The sequence below is a fragment of the Orcinus orca genome, chromosome X (assembly GCF_937001465.1).
Source record: "Orcinus orca chromosome X, mOrcOrc1.1, whole genome shotgun sequence".
NCBI lineage: Eukaryota > Metazoa > Chordata > Mammalia > Artiodactyla > Delphinidae > Orcinus > Orcinus orca.
In genome coordinates, this window is record NC_064580.1 from 14,514,335 (window position 1) to 14,530,105 (window position 15,771).

The 15,771-nt window shown below is 38.7% G+C and overlaps 1 protein-coding gene across 6 annotated transcripts in view; it reads left to right on the forward strand.

Annotated features, from left to right (window-relative positions):
- The window catches only part of REPS2 (RALBP1 associated Eps domain containing 2), a 223,933-nt gene that overhangs the window by 189,011 nt on the left and 19,151 nt on the right, over nt 1-15,771 (forward strand). For all 6 annotated transcript variants that reach the window (XM_012532959.3, XM_033427890.2, XM_033427889.2 and 3 more), the window contains one exon: nt 8,498-8,603. In XM_012532959.3, the coding sequence (XP_012388413.2) occupies nt 8,498-8,603 (106 nt within the window). The remainder of the gene's footprint in view (nt 1-8,497; nt 8,604-15,771) is intronic.

Below are 15,771 nucleotides of genomic sequence, written 5' to 3' on the forward strand. Positions count from 1 at the left end.
TCACTCAGTGGTGGCTACGACATCCTCCAAATTGGATGGCAGGGCCGCTGGTGGAGTTCACGCAGAGATCTTCTTTTTTCATCTTTTATTTTTAAATATATAAATGTACTTACTTAGTTTTGGCTGCGTTGGGTCTTCGTTGCTGCGCACGGGCTTTATCTAGTTGCGGCGAGTGGGGGCTACTCTTTGTTGCGGTGCATGGGCTTCTCATTGCAGTGGCTTCTCTTGTTGCGGAGCACGGGCTCTATGTGTGCGGGCTTCAGTAGTTGTGGCACGCGGGCTCAGTAGTCGTGGTGCACAGGCTTAGTTGCTCCGCTGCATGTGGGATCTTCCCGGACCAGGGCTCGAGCCCGTGTCCCCTGCATTGGCAGGCGGATTTTTAACCACTGCACCACCAGGGAAGTCCTCTTCATCTTTTTTAAAAGACAACTTTATTTAGATACATTTCATATAGCATACAATTCACTCTTTTAAGTGTATACTTCAGTGGTTTTTAGCATATTTACGAAGTTGTGCAACCATCATAACAGTGTAATTTTAGAACATTTTCATCACCCCCAAAAGAGATTCTGTGCCCATTAGCAGTCACTTTCCATTCTCCCCTGCCCCACGCCCCAGGCAACCGCTCTCTACTTTCCGTCTTCATAGATGTGCCTGCTCTTGCCATTTCATTTAAATGGAATCATACAACATGTGGTCTTCTGTGATTGGCTTCTTTCACTTAGCATCATGTTTTTAAGGTTCATACATGTTGTATAGTAAGTCAGAACTTAATTTTTTTAATTGCTGAATAATGTTCCATTATATGGATATACCACATTTTATTCATCCATTCATCAGTTGATGGACATTTGGGTTGTTTCCACTTTTCAGCTAATAAGAATAATGATGCTGTGAATATTTGTGTACAAATTTTTGTGTGGACTTACCTTTTCATTTGTCTTGAGTATTTATACCTAGGAGTAGAATTGCTGGGTCATATGGTAACTCTATGTTTAACAGTTTGGGGACCTGCCGAACTGTTTTCCACAGTGGCTAAAGCATTTTACAATCCTGCCAGTAAAGTATGAGGGTTCCAAATTTTCCTCCTCTTTACCAACACTTGTTATTTGATTTTTAGGGTTTTTATCATAGCCATCTTAGTGGGTGTGAAGTGGTATCTCATTGTAGTTTTGATTTTTATTTCTTTAATGAATAGTGATGTTGAGCATCTTTTCATGTGCTTATTGGCCATGTGTATAACTTCTTTGGAGAAATGTCTTCTCAGGTTTTTGCCCATTTTTAATTGGATTATTTATCTTTTTATTTTTAAGTTATGAGTTCTTTATATGCTCTGGATGCAAGTCCCTTGTCAGATGTATGATTTGCAAATATTTTCTCCCATTCTGTGCATTGTCTTTTCACTTTCTTGATGGTGCTATTTGCAGCACAATATTTTTAAGTTTGATCAAGTCCAATTTATCGAATTTTTTTCTTTTGTCACTTGTGCTTTTGCTGTCATACCTAAGAAACCGTTGCCCAGTGGCATAGGGAGGGTGGGAGGGAGATGCAAGAGGGAGGGGATATGGGGTTATACGTATACATATAGCTGATTCGCTTTGTCATACAGCAGAAACTAACACAACATTGTAAAGCAATTATACTCCAATAAAGATATTAAAAAAAATTTACCTTAGGAACCACTGCCCAAATCAAGTTCATGAAGATTTGTTCCTGTGTTCGCATCTAAAAGCTTTATAGTTTTAGCTGTTACATTGAGCCCTGTGGTCTATTTTAAATTCATTTTTGTGTATTATATAATGAAGGGGTCCAGCTTCATTCTTTTGCATATGGATTTCCAGTTTTCCCAGCAGCATTTGTTGAAAGGAGATATTTTCTTTTATCTGCCTATTCAGTCACTGCCCCTCACCATGATACTCTTTCACTAGTTAGGTGACCACATGGGGTCAGGCTGAGAGAGGCTAGCACCCACCAGCAGCACAAATAGTGCTGTAAATGGCAGGGAACTTTATAAGACTTACTTCAGGTCCCAGACCAGTTTATTTTGGAGTGATAAGGAGCAACTTAGCATTCATAATTTTTTAAAACCTGGAGAGAGGACAGCCAGACACATGATGGTTAGTCTGTATGGCCCTTTCTCAACTAGGGTTCTGGGAGAGAATTAAGCTCTGATGCCCTTAGACACCCATTGTATGTAGTAAGTTAATCTCTCTCCAGTGCATTTAGAGTGGTCGTTACTATATACCGTCTTTGGGAAAACCGAGAAAAGAGTCACAAATCAAGTTGCAAAATGGTCTTCATCCTTTGGGGAAATTAACGTTAGAACTGATCTATTAATAAGAAACAAATTCTGCTTCGGATATCATCACTGTCTGCTCCATTTAGGGGAGAGGAACTAATAAAATATTCTCTCCAGGTGTGCGCTCCTGAGTCCAGGTTACAAGTAATAAACAGCTCTCCGATTGTGTCATCGTTAATGAGCTACCCGTAAGGACAGAAGTGGGTTTTTCTTAGAAATAATTTAGCTTGATTTTCCCCCCCATATCTAATGTATCTGCTAAGGATCGATTTTGGGAAAATAGAGTTGTTTGAACAGTTTAGGACTAGAGGATGTTGTGTGGCAGTACTGTGACTGAACCTGTGCCAGCCTCTGTGGCCTTTGCTCTTCTCTGGAACCCCAGGAATTGTCCTGGGCCACCCCAGGGCATTCCAAGGAGCTTGCGTGGCAGTGTCTGCTTGTCTGTGTGACGTTCTCAGTGTGGCTGGGATTCTGTTTCCCTTCCCTCCTCATGTTTGGCAACACTGGAATATCTTTGGGGTTGATGATTGGCATCTCTAATGAAAACCTACCATTTCCAAGAAGAGAAAAGGCAGTATAAACTCACTTCTTAAAAGCTGTACTCAGAATTCCGTGGGAGAAATCAGGGCCCAGGGTGAAGGCTAAGAAGATTTTTCTCATCTAGAGACCCCAGTTTATATTCCTTCAAACATTGGTTCAGTTGCTTGAACATAAACCAGGTAACAGTCACTCACATAACATAGAAATTAACTACTTTCTTATGTAAAAGTCTGAGTTGGTGAGTGGTCCAGAAGAGTACCTGCCCAGAACCCAGGTACCTTCTGTCGTCTTGTTTTAGATCCCTGTGAGGGTTGCCTTTATCCATAGGGTTGGAGGTGGCTCACCTCTAACATGTTCGTGTTCCAGGTCCCAGGAAGGGGAAAGGAGCAAATGGAGAGAAAACAGATTACTTTTAAGGGCATGACTCAGAAGTGGCATACATCACTTCTCTCGCATCCATTTCACCCAGACTTAGTCATGTGGCCTCATCTACTTGCCAGGGAGACATGGAAATGCCACTAGTTTCTAGTTGCATGGCCATGTGCCTGGCTCAACCTGAGGAGATGCTACTGAAAACAGGAAGGCATGAGAAGAGGATTGGAGGACAGTCTGCCACAGAACCTTCAGTGGGTGAGCCTCACAGTACGCAGTTCAAAACCGAGAGATCGCCTGACGTACAACAGCAGCAGGCGAAATAAACACCTTGCTGTTGTTCCCTTATCTTCCTCCTTGGAAACCAGGCCACTCAGAGCCCACCTTGGAACAGTGAGTAACGAAGTTAGGAGAACCTGGAGAGACAAACTCTAGAAGCAAGTCTTAAGAGGTGAGGCAAGTTAGACACCTTTACTGAACCCTTAGGTTTTTGGGGCCGGATACTGTCTTTGCGTTACTTAGGGCTCATTTGGTTGTAAAACATAAAGAGCAACTTGAGCTAGCAAAACCCTGTTCATTATTATAAGAGTACAGGGGTGACTCATGGAAACCAGGGGCACGGATGGATGGGAGAGAGGACTGTATACCTGTTGGCTCTCCTCCTGATTCTTCTCTATTTTCTATCATTTTTATCTGTGAAGACTTCTCAACCACCTTCAGCTCCAGATGTTACATTCTCACTGTGCAGGGCCTAGGCTAAACCAAACTCTTAACCAGGACCCATACATCCCTGGGAGAGAGAATCTGGTCAGCTTACGACAGGCCAGGATCCGTTCAAGTGTGAAAACAGAGCTGAGCGTTTCTTAAGACAAATAGGACTGTCTGCCTGGGGCCCATCCCTGTGGAGGGAGGGGGAAGGGGATGGAGACAGTTCCCAGAGGAGGGGAAACTGTTATAAGCTGGCACACTTAGCGAAGTATTTGTTTAAGTAGGGGCATCCAGTTCTGATCAACATGTATTTTCATAAAACTTTTGGACTTCCCTGGTGGTGCAGTGGTTAAGAATCCACCTGCCAGTGCAGGGGATACAGGTTCGAGACCTGGTCTGGGAAGGTCCCACATGCCTCGGAGCAACTAAGCCCGTGTGCCGCAACTACTGAGCCTGCACTCTAGAGCCCGCGAGCCACAACTGCTGAGCCCACGTGCCACAACTACTGAAGCCCGCACTCCTAGAGCCCGTGCTCTGCAACAAGAGAAGCCACCGCAATGAGAAGCCTGCACGCCACAACGAAGAGTAGCCCCCGCTCGCCGCAACTAGAGAAAGCCCACGTGCAGCAATGAAGACCCAACGCAGCCAAAAATAAAATATAAATAAATAAATTTATAAAAAAAACCAACCCTTTTTGTTTTGTAATAATTATAGATTCATAGGAAATTCAAAAATAGTATAAAGAAGTCCTGTGTATCTTTCACCTAGTTTCTCTCAATGATTGCATTTAACCTAACTATAATATAATATCAAAACTAGGAAATTGACGTTGGGACAGTGTATATGTATAGTTCTTTGCCATTTTATCACATGTGTGTGTCTTGTAACCACCACTGTAATCAAGGTACAGGAGTCACCCTTACCCCATCTTCTTCTTTACTCCTTACCCGTGGTAACCATTGATCAGTTTCCCATCTCTATAACTTTGTCATTTTCTGAATGTTATATTCATAGAATCACACAGCATGTGGCCTTCTGAGTTTGGCTTGTTTTCACTCGGCATAATGCCCTTGATATCTGTCCAAGTTGTTGTATAAATCAATACTGCTAAGCAGTATTCTATGCTATGGGTGTACCACAGTTTGTTTAGCCATTCACCTTTTGAGAGACATTTTGTTTGTGTCTAGTTGTCAAGTATTACAGATAAAGCTGCTGTGAGCATCTGTGTACGGGTTCTTGTGTATACGTAAGTTTTCATTTCTCTGGGCTAAATGTCCAAGAGTGTGATTGTTGGGTTGTGTGCTAAGTGTATATTTAGTTTTTAAAGAAGCTGCCAAGTTGTTTTCCAAAATGGCTGTACCATTTTATCTTCCCACCAGCCAGCACTGTATGAGGTTCAGTGTCTCCACATCCTCACCAGCATTTGGTATTGTCACTGTTTGGTTGTTTTTTTTTTGTCACTGTTTTCTTAAATTTAGCTGTTCTAATACGTGTGTAGTGGTATCCCACTGTGGTATTAATTTGCATTTCCCTAATGGCTAGAACATCTTTTCATGTGTGTATTTGCCATCATGTGTCCTGTTTGGTGACATGTCTCTTCATCTCCTTTGCCCATTTTCTGATTGAATTGTTTTTTAATGTTGAGTTTTGAGAGTTCTTTATATATTCTAAATACAAATCAATGTGGTTTGCAATGTTTTCTCTCAGTCTGTGGCTTGTTTTTTCATCCTCTTAAAAGAGTCTTGCAGAGCAAAAGTTTAAAAATTTTAAGGAAGTCCAACTTACTTATTTCTTTTCCTTTTATGGATTGTGCTTTTCTTGTCACCTCTAAAATCTCTTCACTAAGCTCTAGGTCCTGAAGATTTTTTCTCTTACGTGTTCTTCTAAAAGTTTTATAATTTTACACTTTACATTTCAGTTGGTGATCCATTTTGTGTTAATTTTTATATAAGGGGTGAGATTTGGGTCAAGGTTCATTTTTTGGCCTATGGATATTGAATTGCTTCAGCACTTTTGTTGAAAAGGCTGTTCTTTCTCCATTGACTTGCTTTTGCACGTCTGTCAAAAATAAGTTGGTTGTACTAGTGTGAGTCTATTTCTGGGTTCTTTATTCCGTTCCATTGATCTATGTGTCTTTCCCTCTGCCAATACCACACAAGATAGTAATGAAGATTAGTATCTTCATTACTTCACCACTTGATAACTATAGCTATATGTCTTCTGTTTTTCCCACTTATAATTATTTTTCAAAATTGTTTAGCTATTCTGATTCCTTTGACTTTCCATTTGATTTTAGAATAATTTTGTCTTGAGCTACAAAAATCCTACTGGGATTTCTATAGGAAATCTGGGGAGAGTTGACATCTTTTACTATGTTGAGTTTTCCAATCCGTGAACATTTCTCTATTTATGTAGATCCTATTTTATTTTTTTCATCAGTGTTGTATAGTTCTCAGCATGTAAATTACATATATGTTGTGATATATCTAAGAAAATCAGCTTGAGTCTTTATAAATGAAGTTGTATTTCTGATTTTCAGGTGTTCATTGTTAGTATATCAAAATACTATTGATTTTTGTAGATTAATCTATCTTGCAAATTCACTTCTGTCCTTACTGAAATCACTTGTTAGTTCTAGGAGTTTTTTATAGATTCCTTGAAATTTTCTACATGGACCGTCGTGTCATCTGCAGATAGGGACAGTTTTGTTTCTTTCTTTTCAATATTTGTACCTTTTGTTTCCTTTTCTTGTATAATTGGGCTGGCTAGGACTTCCAGCACTATGTTGAAAATAGTGATGAGAGTAGAAATTTTTGCCTTGTTCCTAAGCTTAGGGGGAACCATTCAGTTTTTCATTAAGTATGATGTTAGCTATAGTTTTTTTGGTAGAGGTTCTTTATCAAGTTGAGGAAGTTCACCTCTATTAATAGCTTTCTGAGAGTTTTTATTATAAATTGGTGTTGCGTTTTATCAGGTGCTTTTTCTACATTAGTTGATATGATCATTTGATTTTTTCTTTCACCTGTTAAGATGGTGAATTATATTGATTGTTTTTTGAATATTGAATCAGTCTTGTATCTCTGGAATCAACTCCTCTTGGTCATGATATATAATTTTTTTATATTGCTGAATTCTATTTGCTAATATTTTATTAAAGATTTTACATCTGTATTCAGGAGGGATATTGTGTCTAATCTTCTGTCTTGTTAGGTTGCCCCTTTCCAAGTCCTTTGGCTAGAGAGAGCAGAATTGTGGGGAGGCTTTATATTATCTGCTCTCATTGGCATTGATGGGATGCATGAAGTGAAAAAAGAAAACCCAGGGAATTCATGGCTATTCTTTCCCTGGGTACTGAGTTCCCTAGCTGGTTTGCCTTCTTCACTCCACTTCACTTCACTTTGCAGAGTCATCTTATATTATTCTGTATATTATGTCCAGGGTTTTAACTGTATTTAGTGGAAGGAATAGAGAGAAGTGTGTCTACTCCGTCTTATCCTGAAACCAGAAATGCAATCTATATCTTGTAAAAAATAGATTTTGAAGCCTCTTCCCTGCCTATTTATGGGTTAAAAAAATATTAATCTTTCAACTTGTTGGGGAGGGAGCATGCCTTCTACAGGTGAGCAGAGCGGCTAGCATAGTGTGTATTCGCAGTGAACAGTCACCAGATCTCTCTAGTGGTCACAATGCATTCTAGTTCAGTCGCTCTGGCCTGGAACCCTTCTCCCAGTGATTACAAATATGTTTGTTTTTCTAGGGGAACTTAGATTGCCCTTTTGCTCTGAGGATTCAGTATTTCTTGCTGTGGGATATAAGGATATAGGTTCTACAACCACATTGACAGTTTTGAGGGGGAAAGAGGGTGCTAAGAAAAATTAGGGCCAGACAGGCAGTGTAAGCAGAGACGGTAATGGGCCGGGTGGGATGTGTGGTCCCCTTAGTGATACCTGTTCTGTGAATTTACTCTTGACTTAATTTGGGAAGACTAGTATTAAAACATTTTTGTGTTTTTCTCAAGTGCCACAGAATGTATGTTGGTGTATGCACATGCGCACACGCACTCACACACATACACACTCAGGCATTCATGCCAAATAATAAAGAAATAAAAGAGAGGTATGTAGGCTGGCTAAGTTAATGTAGGATTTTTTGCTAAAGGGAATATTCTTCTATTCTTTTGCTTCACACTTGTCCGCGGGGCCACTTGCAGTTCTTTTAAACACCATTAATAATTGCACAAAAAGGGCATTTCAGTTAATGTCGTTTGTCAGGAAGAAATAGTTATTAAAATGTCTTTGGATAAATGGAACGAAGAGTGTTTGAAAAGGCCCAATTCACAGCTTTTCTTCAAGTTATAAAATGGACATTATTTCAGGTGCAAATAATTCATCCCAACAAATTTGTTTCCTTTGGTGTGTGCCTGCCTGCCTGCCTGTGTGAATATCTGATTTTATTTTTGGAGCCCTGTGACATTAGCCCCTTGTTAGTTTAGCACTTACTGTGAATCGGAGAGTTCTGACCCACAAGGATCCAGACCTCTAAGTTCTATTTCAATGAACTGTTTGTACTTTTTTGTAGACAGTCTTCCAAACAGAAGAAGGCTATTCAAACTGCTATCCGCAAAAATAAAGAGGCAAATGCAGTGCTGGCCCGGTTGAACAGTGAACTCCAGCAGCAGCTCAAGGTAAGGAGCTTCCTGAATTTGGATTACCAGGCTTTGTGTCTGTCTGTTGTATTTTGTTTTGACAAACATTGGTTGAGCATCTGGTTCCATTCCTGTTGGTTAAGACTTGCTCTTCGTTCTCAAACTCCTTTTGGAAGGCAGAGTTGCTGTATTTAAGTTTCATAGGTTGGTTCTTGTATGCTTAGAGGAAGACTCGTACCTTTAATATGCAGGCTGCATATTGTGTGCTAGTTAAAAAGACAGAGAAGCTATTACAAAGGCTCTTTGAAGCATTCTTTATTGTCCAAGCCTTCTGGGTAAACCCCTCATTTGTTTAGATCCTCCATGAATGATGCTATACTTATTTCAATGGAAGAGGGTGGCCCTGATCCTCTCGAAGGCTAACTCCTGCCCTGGTGTCTTGGAAATGGTTCCATGTCAGCTTCTCAAGGACATTACCCCATCCTCATCGCCTGTTTCTCTTCACCATTAATCTCCCCTGTATTAGTTTCCCAGGGCTGTCCTAACAAAGCGCTACAAACTTGGTGGCTTAAGATAGTAGCAACTTATTCTCTCCCAGCTCTGGAGGCTAGAAGTCTGAATCACGGTGTCAGCAGAGCTATGCTATCTCTGAAGGCTCTAGGGGGGGAATTCTTCCTTTCTTCTTCCGGTTTCTGGTGGTGGCTGGCAGTCCTTGGCTGGTAGATGCATCACTCCAGTTTCTGCCTCTGCTGCCACATGGCGTTTTCTCTGTGTCTCTGTGTCTGTGTCGGAATTCCTCTTTTTATTGTGCCCTCTTTTTATAAGGATACCAGTCATTGGGTTAGGGCTCACCCTAATCTAGCCCAGTCTCATTTCTAACTAGATTATATCCACAAAGACCCTATTTCCATAGAAGGTCACATTTATAGGTACGGGGGGTTGGGAGTTAAACATATATTTTCGGAGCACCCACGACACCCCGATTCTATGCTGGGTTATTGCCACCCACACATAAACATGCTCTGGTGTTGTCCGGTGTAGTGACGCCACATCCTCCTTCAGCTGCTGCCCCGTCTCTCTGGTCTCCTTTTCACAGCCAAGTTTCTTAAGAGTTGTTTTCATTTATTGTTTCTCATTCCTCACCAGCAGTTTTCTCTCCCTCCACTTCGTTGTGGCTTTCATTCTCCTCCGCTTACAACCCTCTTACAGCCAAATTCAGTGGGCCTGTTTTAACATTATTTGGATTTTCAGAAAAATCTATGCCATTGACCGTTGACCATTCTTTCCTCTAAATGTCCTTTCTAACTGGTTTTTGGGATATCATACTTTCCTTGTTGTCCTTCTACTTCACTGGTGATTCCTCTTTAGCAATCTCTGCCGTCCCTTCCTTTTTTATTTTCTCTTTCGTTACTACCCTGCTTCGCCCTAATTTTTTTTTTTTTTTTTTTTTGGCTGCGCCATGTGGCTTGTGGGGTCTCAGTTCCCAGATCAGGGATTGAACCCAGGCCATGACAGTCAAAGCCCGGAATCCTAACCACTAGACCACCAGGGAGCTCCCCCTAATATTTTATTATGAACATTTTCAAGCATACAAGAAAGTTGAAAGAATCATACAGTGAATATTTTCATAGCCACCACTTCAGTTCTACCATTCACATCTCGTTATACTTGTTTTATCACGTTTTTCTATCCCTCTTATCTGTCCTTCAGTCCATCTTATTTTTAACATGTTTTCAAGTAAATTGCAGACATCTGTATGCGTCCCCTAAATATTTTAACATGCATATCATTAACTAGAGTTCAATATTTTTACAAGTTTTTCTCATGTTGTAAATTTTACATACAATGAGTGTACAAATCTTAAGTGTACACTTGCTGACTTTTAAACAAATGCATCTACTTATGGATCTCAACCCCCTATCAAAGGTATAGCACATTACCATCTCCCCGGAAAGCTCCCTCATGCTCCTTCCCAGTTAATTTCTGCCCCACTCACATAGAGGTAACCACTATTCTAAACTTCTTAGGCCATACTGTTGCCTATTCTGTAACTTTATGTAAATGGTGTCCTCTGACATGTACTTTTATGGAAAGCTTCTTTCACTTAGTATTATGTTTTTGAGATTCATTTTCATTGTTGTATGTCTCAGTAATCTGTTCCTTTTTATTGCTGAGTGGTATTCTATTGAGTGAATATGCTGCAATTTGGTTATCAGTTTTCCTATTAGTGGACACCTGAGATGGTTCTAGTTTTTGCTATTTTGAATAAAACTACATTCTTGGATAAGTCTTTGTGTGGGAATATGTTCTCATTTCTCTTGGGTAAATTTCTAGGATTAGGATTAGTAGGTAATATAGTGATTGTGTGTAATTAGTTTTAATAGAAACTGCTAGAGCTTTTCCCAAAGTGGTTGTAGCGTTTAGTACTCCCACCACTACTGTGTGAGAATTCTGGTTGTTCCTCATCCTCGCCAACACTTGGTGTTATTGTTTTAATTTTTAGCAAGTCCTGTGGTGAGATAGTTTTTATTTTGCATCTCCTTAGCACTTTTCTATGTGATTATTTACTTTTCATATATTTTATTTTATGAAGTGTCTTTTCCAAATATTTGGCCATTTAAAAATCATTTTCAGCCGTTTTTTTGGAGTTGTAGGTAGATGCTTTTTATATATCTTGGTTACCAGTCCTTTGTCAAGGTATATATTTTATGAATGTTTTCTTCTAGTCTTTGTTTTGCCTATTAATTTTTTTAACTGAATCTTTTCATGAACAGAACTTTTTAATTTTGATAAAGTCTGATTTATCATTTTTTCCTCTTATGGTTTATTAACTTTCTTCCTATATAGGGAAACTTTGCCTACATCTGAATTATGAAGATATTCTCTTATGTTTTCTTCTAAAGTCTTTATTGTTATAACTTTTACATTTAGATCTATGATAACATTTTTTTTTTTAAACTACTTTATTGAGATAAGATTGTACATACCTCAGTAAAGCTGTACATATTTAATGTATGCAACATGATGAGTTTGGAGATAATTATACATCCATGAGTCTGTCACAGTTTATGCCATAAAACTGCCCATCACCTCTAAAAATTCCTCTCACCCTCATTATTAGTATTTATTTTTATTGAAGTATTGTTGCTATAGTTGCTGTACAATGTTATGTAAGTTATAGGTGTACAATATAGTGATTCATGATTTTTAAAGGTTATACTCCATTTATAGTCATTATAAAATATTGGCTATATTCCCTGTGTTGTACAGTATATCCTTGTAGCTTATTTTATACCTATTAATTTGTACCTCTTATTCCCCTGCCTCTATGTTGCTCCTCCCCCCTTCCCTCTCCCTACTGGTAACCACTAGTTTGTTCCCTATATCTGTGAGTCTGCCTCCTTTTTGTTATATTCACTAGTCTGTTGTATTTTTAGATTCCACATATAAGTGACACCATACAGTACTGGTCTTTCTCTGTCTGACTTATTTCACTTAGCATAATGCCCCAAGTCCATCCATGTTGCTGCAAATGGCAAGATTTCATTCTGTTTTATCACTCACATAATTATCATTTCTTTTATGTGGTGAGAACATTTAAGATTTACTTTCTTAGCAATTTTTAAGTATGTAATACAGTATTGTTAACTATAGTCACCATGCTATACATTAGATCCCCAGAACTTATTCATCTTATGATTGGAAGTATGTACCCTTGCCCAACATCTCCCCATTTCCTGCACGACCCTCCCCTCAGTCTCTGGCAACCACCATTCTACTCTGTTTCTATGAATTTGGCCTTTTTTAGATTGCACATATAAGTGATATCACATGGTATTTGCCTTTCTCTGCGTGACTTATTTCACTTAGCATAGTGCCCACAAGGTCCATCCATGTCACAAATGGCAGAATTTCCTTCTTTCCTACAGCTGAATAATACCCTATTGTATGTATGTACCACATCTTCTTTATCCATTCGTCTGTAGATGGAAATTTAAGTTGTTTCCATATCTTAGCTATTGTATCAATGCATAATGCTGCAGTGAACATGGGAGTGCACATATCCCTTTGAGGTCCTGATTTCATTTCCTTTGGATACCCAGAAGTGGGATTGGTAGATTATATGATGGTTCTTTTTTTTTAATTTTGAGAAACGTCCATACTATTTTCTGTAGTTGCTGGATCAATTTACATTCCGACCAACATTGCACAAGCATTCCCTTTTCTCCACATCCTTGCCAACACTTATCTCTTATCTTTTTGGTGATAGCTATTCTAACAAGTGTGAGGTGATATCTCATTGTGGTTTTGACTTGCATTTCCCTGATGATTAGTGATGTTGAGCACATTTTCATGTAGCTGTTGGCCATTTGTTTTAGAATGTTGTCTTTCCATTTTTATTTGTTTCAAGATATTTCTTTGATTCCCCTTTTGACTTCTTCTTTGACTCATTGGTTGTTCAGGAGTGTTTTGTTTAATTTCCACATATTTCTGAATTTTCTAGTTTTCTTCCTGTTACTGATTTCTAGTTTAATAACTTTGCAGTTGCAAAAGGTACTTGGTATGATTTTGATATTCTTAAGTCTGCTAAGACTTATCTTGTAACCTATCATATGATATATCCTCAAGAGTATTTCATGTGCGCTTGAGAAGAATATGTATTCCGCTTCTGTTGGCTGGAATGTTCTGTATATGTCTGTTAGCTCCATTTGGTATAAAGTATAGTTCAAGTCCAACATTTCCTTGTTGATTTTCTGTCTGGATGATATACCCACTGTTGAAAGTAAGGTATTGAAGTCCCCTACTATTATTGTATTGTTGTCTATTTCTTCCTTCAGATCTTTTAGTATTTGCTTAATATATTTAGGTGCTCTGATGTTGCCTGCATGTATATTTACAATTGTTAGATTTTCTTTATGAATTAATCCCTTTAACATTACATAATGACATTCTTTGCCTCTTGTTATAGTTTTTGGCCAGAAGTCTATTTTGTCTGGTAAAAGAATAGCTACCCTGTTCTCTTTTGGTATCTACTTGCATGGAATATCTTTTTCATCCCTTCATTCTTTCTTATGTGTGACTGTAAAACTGAAGTGAGTCTCCTGTAGGCAGCATATAGTTCAGTCTTGTTTTTTAAATCCATCCAGCTGCTCTATGCCTTTGGACTGGAGAATTTAATTCACTTACATTTAAAGTGAATATTGATACATAAGGATTTACGAATACCATGTTACTATTTTCTGGCTATTTTGTAGTTCTCTTGTTCTTTTCTTCCTCTCTTACTGCCTGCCTTTGTGAATTGATGATTTTCCATAAAGGTATGCTTTGATTGTCTTCTCTTTATCTTTTGTGAATCTACTCTAGGTTTTTGTATTTGCTTTGTTGTTATCATGAGGCTTACATAAAATATCTTGTAGATATAACAGTGTATTATATGCTGATAACAACTTAACTTGGACTGTGTATAAACACTCTACCCTTTTACTTCCCCCTTTTTGTTTTTGATGTCATCATTTACTTCTTTTCATATTTTGTATTCATTAACAAGTTATTGTAGCTATAGTTATTTTTAATATTCTTTTCCTTTAACCTTTATACTAGATTTAAGTGGTTAACACACTACCATATTCAGTATTAGAGTATTCTGAATTTGACTATATACTTAACTTTACCCCAGTATATTGTATGTTTTCATGTTACTAATTAGTGTCCTTTCATTTAGCTTGAAGAACTCCTTTCTACATTTCTTGTAAGGCAGGTCTAGTGGTGATGAACTCCCTCAGCTTCTGTTTGCCTGGGAAAGTCTTTCTCTCTCCTTCATTTCTTAAGGATAACTTGGCTGAATAGCATATTCTTGATTGGCAGTTTTTTTCTTTTTCTTTTAGCACTTTGGATTATCATCCCACTCTCTCAAAGGGTGCCTGCTGAGAAATCCACTGATAGCCTTATGAGAGGTCCCTTTTAAGTTACAAGCTTCTTTTCTCTTACTGCTTTTAAGATTTTTCTCTTTGTCTTTGATTTTTGACAAATTTATTATAATGAGTCTTAAAGAGGAACTCTTTTTTAAAAAATAAATTTATTATTTTATTTATTTATTTTTGGCTGCATTGGGTCTTCGTTGCTGCGCGCAGGCTTTCTCTAGTTTCGGCGAGCAGAGGCTACTCTTCGTTGCAGTACCCACGGGCTTCTCATTGCGGTGGCTTCTCTTGTTGTGGGGCATGGGCTCTAGAGCACAGGCTCAGTAGTTGTGGCGCACGGGCTTAGCTGCTCCGCAGCATGTGGGATCTTCCCGAACCAGGGCTCGAACCCGTGTCCCCTGCATTGGCAGGCGGATTCTTAGCCACTGTGCCACCAGGGAAGCCCAAGAGGAACTCTTAAGTTGAGTTTGTTTAATGATCTGTGAGCTTCATGAACTTGGATATCCATATGTCTCCCGAGATTTGGGAAGTTCTCAGCCATTATTTCTTCAAATAAGCTTTCTGCCCTCTTCTCTCTCTCGTCAACTTCAGGAACTCTCATAATTCACAAACTGTTTCTTTTGATGACATCCCATAGATCACGTACCTTTCTTCATTCTTTTAAATTCTTTTTTCTTTGTTCTTCTCTGACTGGATAGTTTCAAAATCCCTGTCTTCTATCTCAGATTCTTTCATTCTGCTTGATCCATTCAGATGTTGATGTTCTGTATTATATTTTTAATTGCATTCATTGCATTCTTCAGCTCCAGAATTCCTGTGTAGTTCTTTTTTATGATTTCTATCTCTTTGTTAAACTTCTCATTTTATTCGTGTAGTGTAGTTTTCCTGAATTAATTGACTTCTCTTTCTGTGTTTTCTTGCAGCACATTGAGTTTCCTTAAAATAGCCATTTAAAATTCTTTATTGGGAAAATCATAGATCTCCATGTCTTTGGGATTGGTTACTGGAAAATTGTTGTAATTCTTTGGTGGCGTCATGTTTCCTTGAAGTTTTGTGTTGCTGTCTTCACATTTGAAGTAGCAGTCACATCCTCCAGTCTTTACTAACTGCCTTCAGGAGAGAAATACTTTCTATCAGCCCTATTAGAGATTCTGAGAATTTCTCAGATCTTCTATGGGTACACTTGCTCAACATTTCTTGTTCCTTCTTGTGGCAGAATTCTTAAGCTTGTATGCCTTATTCTGATCCTGCACAACACCAGGCCAACTGCTAACAGCCTCCCTTTTGTT